This window comes from Pteropus vampyrus, unplaced genomic scaffold (assembly GCF_000151845.1).
Source record: "Pteropus vampyrus isolate Shadow unplaced genomic scaffold, Pvam_2.0 Scaffold119, whole genome shotgun sequence".
Classification (NCBI taxonomy): domain Eukaryota; kingdom Metazoa; phylum Chordata; class Mammalia; order Chiroptera; family Pteropodidae; genus Pteropus; species Pteropus vampyrus.
This window is the reverse complement of record NW_011888900.1, coordinates 709,602-720,911: the sequence shown is the minus strand read 5'-3', so window position 1 is coordinate 720,911 and position 11,310 is coordinate 709,602. Positions and strand designations below refer to the sequence as shown.

Genomic DNA, 11,310 nt, shown 5'->3' with positions numbered 1-11,310 from the left:
CGGTAGCAATAAACCTCTATCTCTGTTAAGCATCTTTTCCCCCGTTTTCTGAAAAGGATCTGGGGTAAACTATATTCACTCTGACTCATTCTTTATAACCAGTAATAAAAGAGTTTTCCGGGTTTATTTTTTTGTCCATAGGATGACACTGAGCAAAACCAACTTTTCCATGGAAAAAGAACTCACACATACCTATGTCTGAGCTTCTAAAGTACCAACCACGTTCTCTACTTTCCCCAAAGTGAGTTTCCAGGAAATACTGCGGCTGCTAGTGTTATAATTACGATACCGCTCGTACCGCACGCTCTCAGACACGAACCAGCAGAGCGGATTCCGTACCGCGTAACACTGTTGTCAGCTGGGTTGTGTTGCTTCCTCCACCCCCACCCCCCAGAAAAAGGATACATTGAAGCCCTAACCCTTGGTGCCTCCGAATGCAACCTTACTGGGAATAAGATCCTTATGGAGACAACCAAGTTTAAAGGAGGTCATTAGAATGAGCGCTCATCCAACATGACACTCAGTATGTCCTTACGAAGAGGGGAAATTTGGACACGGAGACAGCCATGCACAGGGGGAAGATGACGTGAAGATGCGCAGAGAGAAGATGGCCGTGTGACTGAGGCGTCTACAGGCCGAGGACTGCTGGCAAACACCAGAAGCCGGGAGAGACCAAGAAGATCCTCTCCGAGCTTTCTAAGGGAGCATGGCCCTGCCGACACCTGGATGATGCGTTTCTGTCGTTTTACGCCACCTGGTTTTTGGTACTTGGTTTCAGCAGCCCTGGGAAACTAATACCATCTGTATACAATAGTCCGAATGTACATTATCAGAGTAAAGGTGTCGAGAAGCCCTATAGTCATGACCCTGTTTAACTCTGTATAATGCAGCATTGCCCAAACTGCCCTTACCTATTTTGGAGGAAGTAACACAACCCAGGGGGTGGAGGAAGCAACACAACCCAGCTGACAACAGTGTTACGCGGTACGGTTTTACACATAAAACCTAGGCATAGCCTGTGGAACTCACATTCCATGAAGCACACGTTTGAAAATGCCAGAATAACCAATGGAGGTGATTATGTACAGGGAACGCTGGAAGGTGACGGCGATGGCAGCAGGAATACGATGGCGTTCGTGGATGCCACACAGAGCCTTGAACGAGCTCTAGCTCTCTGCCTAGGCTTGTGTGGCGGTGTGTTCATTTGATCATTTAATCAATATAGACACTGCATGCAATTAATAAATCAGGTTAAAACTACTACTTTCCCGTTTGGTCTTCAGTACGCAACCCAATAGAATAAAGGTCAACGCTATATATATTCGTGCCTCTCTTTGCCATAGGCGCTTCGGGGAAAGCACAGACGTGTCATAGTGCTTCTCTTATTGCCACACCCAAATGACCCGCTTGTCTGACTCTACCATGTCATCACAAAGTGAGAGGCGTACCGGAATAAATATCTTGAAACACCAAAGGATCCGTCCATTTCCCATGCCCGGGAAACATCCTATACACAAACACAGAACGAAGATGCAAATTTCAAAAGCATCTGTGGTTATGTAAAAGAAGCAGCTTTTCGGGGAGAATGCTGAATCCAGAATGACTGCCATCTCCCAGGTGCGAGCAAGACAAAAAGAGAGGCTTTGCAAATAAGAATGTCATGGAGAGTGAGAAATAAATGCCTTACCCTCCCCGTTCCATGGGAGGTCGGTGGACAGAGACACGTGCCTATACCTCCTAATGTAAGTAGGAGTTTACTTCTAGAGCAAAGACTAGGATTTGATTCTCCATATTGGGTTTGAGGGGAGCATAGGAAGACCAGTGGAGAGACGTCAGTAGGACCCGGTGAGGCGTGAGAAGCTAAAGGTAGCTTCAGCTGTCTCAGATCTGAGTGTGGCATTGGGACACAGCTGTGCCCAAGCCTTCTGGAAGCCCAAACTGGATCCTGGATCCTACCTGGGAGCAGAAATTGCCATATCCCAGGAAAGCAGGTACCTTCACAAGGAAACGAGTACCTACAGACCAGATAACAGGTCCCCGTGGCCAACTTTCAATTCATCCTAGGGGGAAAGGGGAGGAAGCTCAGTGATTGACCTTTGATCAGCAACTGGGTTACATGAATGGTTGTTTGAGAGAAGATGAACACAGACACACACACACACAGAGAAAAGAAACCCTTAATTGAATGCAATATATAATAATAAGATTTCACTTTTTGATACACCCAAGTTTTGATGAAACATTTTTTTCCATGCCAGAGTAAATCAAACTATAGTGTAGAGCATGCAAGTCAAACATGTAGCCTGATAAACAAAAGTTGCCAAATTTATTATATCATCAAGCTTTCCTCTACTTCTTATAAGCTATGGGGCTATGGAGAAGTTACTGAAATTCTCTAAATCTCAGCTTTCTACCTCGAGGATGATAATGATAGTGCATGTCTCATAGGAAGGACTATGGTGAGGACTAAAGGAAATACAGCGTGGAAAGCAAGCAGCACAACGCCTGACAGGAAAGTCAGCATTTTCCGTGGCCGTCCGTGAATGTCTCCTTCACATTCACGCGAGGCGCATGTGAAATGAGGAAATTCTGGGCCCTCGTCCTTATCTGCAAAGTAAACATCTCCAGGATGTGGGGCCAGACATCAATATTTTAACAACCCCAATGACCCTGATGTGCACACAAGTGTGAAAGCTCGGAGTGATAAACTGTCAACTATAATTAGCGTCAAAAAAAAATCTACCAGCGATTTTAGGAATTTGTTCATTTCTTGCAAATCCTCAAAATTATTGCCATAAATTTAATCTCATGTCAATGTATTGTCTTCTTAATACCTGTTTACATTATAGTGATTTTTCCTTTTTTCCTGCATATAAGTTATTTGTGGCTTTTTCCCCCTTCTTCAGCGTCATCAGATTTTACCTATTGTGAGACTTCGGTATGATTCAAACTGTATCAATGTCTGTCCTTATTCCCCGTTTCTAATCACTCAGTTGCTCCACGGTTTTGTTTAATTGCAGGTTCTTTTTCAAACGCTTGAGATGGATGTTTATCATTTTCAGCCTTTCACTTTTCTAATATATTCTATAAATCTATATTTTCCCCACAGCTCAGATTATAATATAACAAATGTTAAAATTGTAGGGGAACTTTTAATTTCCATAGACCGTAAGGAAAAATAATCAAAATATTCTCTCTGATCATAGCCTTTCTAAATAAAATCTAATATGTAATTTAAATCTCTGAAGTTCACTTGATAAAAATATTTAAAAGATAACAAAGGAAATGATTAAGAATCATATAAAATAAAACAAGGCAGTCCACAATAAACATTAACATTTTGATAATAAATTAATAATAAATTTGAATAAAGAAATTATTTTTTTAAAACAGCTTTGCTCCGACTGGATTCAAAATAATCTGATTTTATTTAAAGATTCAAATTAGCCGACTGACTCAAGAAAAAAATAGAAAATCTAAAGAACTCAGTATCCATTGAAAAAAAATAAAAATTATTATACAATCTCCCATACACTAACTCCAGTCCCATATATTACACTGTTGAATTCTATTCATTTAAAGAAGAAATAATACCAATTTTATGCAAACTTTCAGAAAACGGGAGGAGGGATTAATCCACAACTCATTATATGAGGTCATTATAACCCACATACTAAAACCAAAGTCAATACAGGAAAAGAAATTGCAGGCAAATCTTTCATATATATAAGTATAAAATTCTCTTAAAAATTAGAAAAGTATTATATGAAAAAGATAACACACTCTAATCAATATGATAGCTGCCAGAAATGCAAACGATCCTGGATACCAATTAATATGTTTCACTATATTAATAGATTAAGGAAAAAAATCATACGATTATTACAATTCACCCATAAAAAGCTTTTGATAAAATACAACATGCATTTATGGAAACAACTGTCAAAAACCTAGGAGTAGAGGAGACTTTTTCAAACCGATAAAGGACATCAATGAAAAACCTTCAAAAATGATCATTCTTGAAGGTAAAATATTGAATGCTTTCTTCATAAGATTGGAAATAAGACAAAGATATCCCCTCTGACCACTTCTAGTCAGTATTCTCCTTATCCTATTTAAGGTCCTAAATTTTGTAATATGTCAAGAAAAGAAAGTAAACTATAAAAATTGGTAAAAAAAAAAAAAGAGAGAGGGAGAAAGAAAGAAAGAAAGAAAAGAGAAAAGAGAAGAGACAGAAAAAGAAGAAAAGAAAGAGGAGGGGAGGGGTGGGGAGGGGAGGGGAGGGGAGGAAAAATAAAAGAAACAGAAAGAAAAAGCTAGGGTTGTGTACCTGGAAACCCTAAGGAATCTGTGAGAAAGCAGCCATCAGGAAACTCATGGATGTTGCCGGCTGGAAAGTGTAAAGTGTGTATGTTGCGTACAATGATCTATATACTATTCACACACATATATATTGGCAATCAACAAACAAACGTAAAATGAAATATGAAAATATCATTTATAATACCATTAAAAAAATCACATATTCAGAGATAAAATCGGCAAAGTATATAACCAGACCTCTACCCCGAATTAAAAAAAGATCTAAATAAATGGAGTGATACACCATGATCGCGATTACAGTATTCAATATCAGGAAGAAACTGACTCAGATACCGAGGGTCTGCCGGACGACCTCTCAGCCTTTTGTTTTTTTATTTGTACTCGCTAGATGGCGTTTCGCATCAGGACACAAACCCCGTCTCCGATCCTCTGCTTCCTGTTGCACCTACATGCTCCATATACCTCCGCCTGCTGGGCTCAGGCTAACAGCTGTGCTTGGATGAGCTCCTGCCCTAACCTAGGCTTGCAGAAAACCTCACTGGCTGAGAATGGACAGTCTCTGTCCTCGGTGCTGGAGGCCTGTTCAGTCTCCCACACAGACCCCGGGGGCTCGCGGTTCCTTCTCCTGGACCGCTTCTCTTGAGTGTAGCCACCCGTTCTCGCCAGATCTTGTCCAATTCAATTTAACCAAACCTTGTTTTGTCATCGTCTAGAGACTGGGCTTACAGGAGGGACTGGAATCCCGTGTCCCCGGCCTTTTGAACACAGTCTCTACCTTGGGACCTCTTAATCCAGCCTAGCGTAAAAATGCCCTTGTAAATGTAACTACAGACCTAGTAGTAGTATCTTTGCTGGACATAACAGTTAGTTGAATAAATAGTCCACCTTGTTATTGCTTTAGGTCATTTAAAATAAAATTATATTTTCTTATATATCGACCATTATACGCACATAAATTTTACCAAAATACAATTTCATGGGCAATGTGTTTAAGATTTTTTTTTTCAGTCTAGAATTCTATAGTTTATGTGTGTGAATACACTTTAATCTAATATGTTTTTTGCATAACTTTTTCAAACATTTACTCCTTCACACGTTCCACAGTCTTCACAGCCCTTCACATTAGTAGAATCTTTATTCGTGTTTCAGGACACGTGTTTAGACAACTAGTTTCTTTTTTGATTCTCTCGGGAACTTGGAAATGTGCTGTTTAGTGCCGCTTAATAATCTTTTTTGTCGCTGTCGTTATCGATCGATCACCTTAAAAGAAAACAGTTGGCATAGGCATATCTTGATCAATTATAAAGTGTCTTTTATGTACCTCCTTTCTCTCTGCCTCTCCCCTTTCTTTTGTTGCAACTGGCATGAGATCACTTTCTTGCCTAATCAGTCATGAGTCGATTGAGATGGATTAATTTTTTATATTGTGTAAATGAATTGGGGGTTAATTCATTTGGGCGGACATAAGAGAACAGTGTCGAGTAACACGCGCTGGTTTATTCTGCTGAAGCATTCTTCGTGGCTTCCCCAACGCTGCTACTGCCTGGCAATACTCTAAGATGTTTCACAAATCAGCAGTTCTCAAAGTGCGGTCCCCAGAGCAGCAGCAACAGCATCCCTGGGAGCATGTAGAAACGTACATTATCCAGCCCCAGCCTGTACCAGAAACAATAAAGGTGGAGGACGCCCAGCCATCTGTGTTTGAAGAGGCCCTTAGGTAATGTGCATGCGCTCGAAGGCCTGAGAACCAGTACTTGAGCAGTAAAAACAAAATGCACGTTTTAAATAAGAAAGTGGCACGATTAGAGAGTGGTTTAAAACATCTGCCTGATAAAACTATTTCACAAAGGTAAACATATATGAAAGTCGTCTTAGTGGAGCAAATTTTAACGATGCCACATTGATATGCTTTTTCCAATGGAAACCGTATTGCATTTTAGCAAAACAGCATGTTTTACGTTACTAGGGGCATGAAATAAGTCATTCATAGCAAATGCAGAAACCTTTCTTCCATTCCGGTGGAAGTCTAAGAAGTGTACCTAACTGGATAACTTGATGTGCCACCTTCTCGATGTGCCTACTTTTCTGCTGGGTCACATTAGTCTAGTTTTTAATTGAATCTCAAATCCTTGGAAATTAGCCATTAGGGGAAGATGGACTTGAATATTTAAAACTTGGAATAAAATTTCTTAGGATAATTTCTTTCATCAGATGCAAGATATAGTATTAAAAGGTAGATTGGAACGTTCTAAACCATAATAAGAAGGTTTCGACTTGAGTTGCTAGATAACAGAGAGTATGAAGACTGGAAAATTAAAAGTCAGGCAAGAGGGAGGGTCACCATAGGTCCATTTCACAGGCTTTATGTCGCCTGGAGCTGGCCATGGGAGGACTCCTTCAGACCAAGTTATCCCAACACTTTGTATTTGTTTATAAATGTGCCTCAGTGATTTTTATATTAGAGCTCTGTGTCATGTGTATCAAACTAAACTCACTCATTCATTATTTTCCAGCTTTCTCCAACGTCCACTGTGACAATTGCTCTCTTTTTTTCTTTGTTATTACTAAGTGTTACCTGCTAACATTAGAGCACACAGACATCTCTGTGAAAATATAATGGTTCTTCTGAGTCCTCTGAAATACTCTGTAGGTTATATGTAATGTTTCATGTACCATCTATCTGAAAGACACTCAACGTCAGGATTAGTTTTTACATGTTCAGTTTTGGTTTTCTCTTCTTTTCTCAGATAGCAAACTATGGGTGTGAATATCGAGGGTCAGGGCAGCCTTAAGCAACAGTTAAAAATTGGTTAATGGTATTCGTGTACTTCGATATTTTGGAGGAAGTATTGTTACTTCTTGCATGTTGGCAGTGATTCTTTGGCCGCTGTCTTTAGACTCTGAAATTGATGGAAAGGAAAGAGTGTAGAGGAACGTTTTACTTTCCATTTATAACTACAATATTTTCCATACGCACAACAGATGCCACCGACATATGATTAGTTCCAAATGTGAAAGCCAAACTTCATCAAAACGGTCTTGACCGAAAAAAAAGAAGAGTGCCATTCAAGCATTATCTGTCTTCCTGACGCGCTTTGTTGGGTCCAAGTCTCATTTATCCTCTTATATGCGTTCATGGCCCTTTGATTTATTACTTGTAACCCCATTGGAGTAGGAAAGGGGGTGGGCATGTAAGTGATGTATTTAATGCTAAATGTTGATATCTTACTTGGTTGCATAGAATTTATGGAATATATATGTATACATGCTTCTTCATTTTTCAGCTATAAAATTTATCTAATTATGTTTTTTCTTTGGGAAACGAATGTGAAATCCACACACATATTAGTATCATGGGTCAATAATCTAGTAGAAAATTGAATAATTAGATTATTTCGGTCAATAATACCTACACACTTGAATATAAATATTGTCCATATGGTTACTAACTTTCAAGCTGTTGTGCTTAAATTAAATGTAACTGATTTGGAATCTGATTTTTTTTCTGGCATCAACAAATCTTCTTCTGAAAAATACCTGCCACAGAAAAGATTCTATTATACAGACAATGCCAGCTCAGTACTAGCAAACAATCGGTGTTTAAAATCGAGGCATTCCGATGGAGGAGAGCACATTCCTAAACATCTCCATCCTTACCCAACTGCAGCTGTACCATTATGCCTCTCAAAATAATTAATTCAGCAGCACCGCCTTTAAAGCACTATTCACAATTAAATTCAAACTCACAAAGATATATCTGCCAGTAATTCTTAAACTTTTTGTTATCATGACTCATTATTTTTATAATTCCTCATTTCTTACAGCCCATAATCATCATGGCATGTATTTATCTCATTCATACAGTTAACCAATATTTATTGATCACTTATTTTAAACCAAGACTATGGTCCTAGGAACTAAGGATATTTTATAGCATACTTCATAGATCATCCCAAGGTTTTAATTCTTGGAACGTATGAACTAAGCTTATTTTTCAAAATCAAGTGCATGTAATGCATTTAAATGAGCATCAAGGGCTGCAGAAATTTGTGCTAGCCTTTGAGATACACAAAAAGTTATAAAGCAAGGTTTAGAATTACTACCTAATAATCAGATTTTCAACTGTAAAATACCCTGCAATGAAAGCAGCTATGCATTCTTATTTTACTTACCAAAACAGTGGCCAAAGTCCTGCAGAAGGACTTCTGCAGGTGACCGATACTTTCAATTATCATATTCTGTGTCAGACCATGAATACAATGTTTTGAGAGTCTGTCTGGGTGTGCCTTAAATACTTCCTGTCACAAAGGTGACAATGAGTAAATTCTTGCTTAATTAAATAAGACACTCCTCACAGGAATGTATATATGATATCCACTTACGATGTGTGAAGATGCAGACAGCATCATTTGGGCTGAAACCCACTTAGCTTTTTACCCTTACCATTTCCATAATACAATTTAACTATTTAATCCCCACCATAGAGAATGCGTGCAACAAAAAGGTGTCAAATAAGTGGATTAGTTCATGATTAAAAATACTTTAACACCCTTTTCATACAAAATTTTTAAAAAGTGGTGTTTTGCAGTGTATTTGAGTATCACCGAGAGACATGGTAGCACTTTCTGAAGGCCGTAGGTAGGTGTACCAGTGAATATCGTTCTCATAAAGAGTCACACCTCTTTTCACTTATTTTTCTGCATTCTTGGTTTCTTTGCAGAGCGATTCAATGTGTATCTGATGCCTACACCAAATCTGGACATTTATGGTGAATGCACCATGCAGATCACTCATGAGAACATCTATCTCTGGGATATCCACAATGCCAAGGTCAAACTGGTGATGTGGCCTCTCAGCTCTCTGAGGCGATACGGGCGGGACTCGACGTGGTTCACCTTTGAGTCGGGAAGGTAAGCTCTAAGTGCAGCAGCCAGGTGTAGGAGGCGTGTGACACATGTCTCCTGAAGAGGGGGCGCTGTCCACCAGCACCCAGGGTGACCGTTGCTCTCAGAAAGGGTGGAATTCACCACCCTTAACTTCTCCAAGTCCTCGATAATCAAATTAAATCGTGTTTATTCTATGACAGGTTCATCACTTCATTCAGCATAATGTTAGACTCTTAGGGTGGCATCAAACTAGTTTTTTAATTATTAATAATTATTTAACTATTTCAATACTATATTTTTGTTGTGTCCTACTATAGTTTTGGTATAATAGGTTTCCCATAAAATTTGGCATATCCATGCTGTCGTTATTTTTGTGAGCTTTTTTTATAAAAAACTTTGAAAGAAGTTTTCTATAAATTTGCTGAAATATTACTTATTCAATTTGAAATAAGTTAAGGCAATATTCAGCTATCCATGTGTTTACGTTAATAATATTGGGTCTAAATATTAATTCGGAATGGCTGAAGAAATGTTGGCAAATCCATAATTTATTAAATGTGTAACTCAGATTTTAAATTTGGAGTGTCAAGGTAAATATGTTGCTTTCTTGATCACGGTCGGAATCCATCAATGTCTGAAATGAATGCTTGCCTCACAATCATTATTTACAAAAACGGTTTAGACGTGAGCTTCAACCAACTAGGTCCGTGTTGTCTTTCTCTGACCCCTTTGATATGGTTGTTACACACCCAAGACAAGACCTGGGTTTGGGGATTCTCTATGAGAGATGTTTAATGTGTCAGTCTTGACACTGGAGATGTGATTGATCACATTCTGAAAATGAGATTGTGGCGTCGTAAGGTAATTACAATGAAGTTTTGTTGCACTTGAGATAGCAATGTTAATTTCAGAACTTTCTTCTTCCAAAACTGTTAAATATTAAGTCAAAGTCAGATTCTAATAATACTCATCTAGGGCAGGCTAGATGTCTTAAAATTTTAAGAAGGAAAAAGAAAAACCTGAGCTAAAGTAATTTTGAGTCGGGAGCCCTTTTCTAATGAGGTAATATTAAAGTCTCTACCACATTGATTTTGCTAAAAGCTTCCAATCCTATATTTGCTTAGTGACTATGAAGTTCACTCAACTGTTTCTTTCTGTCTGCCTAGATAGTGACAGTGTAATAGTAATCACATTCTAGATAGCTATTAGGAAATAAAAATTCTCATAAGGAAATGAATACTATTAGACTAGTACACTATTTTACAAATTATATGGTTAGGAAAAAGGGATTATAACTTAGGGATTCACTGACCTAAAATTTATGATACATTATTTCACCGGCCTTAAAAGTTAGCGTATGTGTATGTAAAAAGGGTTAGTTTCTTTTCCATCATTTAGCAACGCTACCTCCAGGCTCCCCTTGCCTGGATCTTTCCCCTCCTCGGGTTCTCCTATTTCTTTATTTTTATCTAGAGCAATTTAACTATCTTGTCTGTTCCCTCATTTCAGTAGCTGTCTCCGGATTTTAAGAAACAAGGCGTCATTTTTTCTTTCCTAGTGGTTATGTGGGATTTTCACTCCATTTATACCTGTCCACATTAGTTTTTATCAATTTCTCATTCCTTCCAAGTCTATAAGGGGACTATACTGGCTCTCCACAGCTTTTTTAATTGATAATCTCAACCAAACTTATTTGATGTGCAGTTTGGCTTATCTGACATTCAATATTAATTGGTCTTCTAGGATCTTGATGATTTTTAACCATTTCGAGATACATGAAAAAATATAAATATATGAGAATAAATAAGGTCCTTAATCCTCAAGTTTTTTCCGCTTTGTTTGGGTTTGATTTTAATTTGGTTTTGTTGGTTTAGAAGGTAATTTTTCTTTGTTTTTTGTTTGTTTTCCAGATAAATTTTTTAAAAATCAGATGTCTTAATATCTAGAAATTATTTAGACACCCACACTCCTGTGTCCTGGAAATCAGAGAGAGCTAGATTTAGATCCCAGAGGTGTCTCTTATTAATAATTTAGCTTGTGCCATTTAACTCCTCTGGCCTTCAGTTTCCTCCTTGACATCAGGAGAATTATAATCTCTACG

The 11,310-nt window shown here is 38.2% G+C and overlaps 1 protein-coding gene across 1 annotated transcript in view; it reads left to right on the top strand.

Moving 5' to 3' along the window:
• The window catches only part of DOK6 (docking protein 6), a 201,267-nt gene that overhangs the window by 80,347 nt on the left and 109,610 nt on the right, over positions 1 to 11,310 (top strand). Inside the window, exon 7 of the mRNA XM_011366043.2 lies at positions 9,046 to 9,233. Coding sequence (XP_011364345.1) covers positions 9,046 to 9,233 — 188 coding nt within the window. The remainder of the gene's footprint in view (positions 1 to 9,045; positions 9,234 to 11,310) is intronic.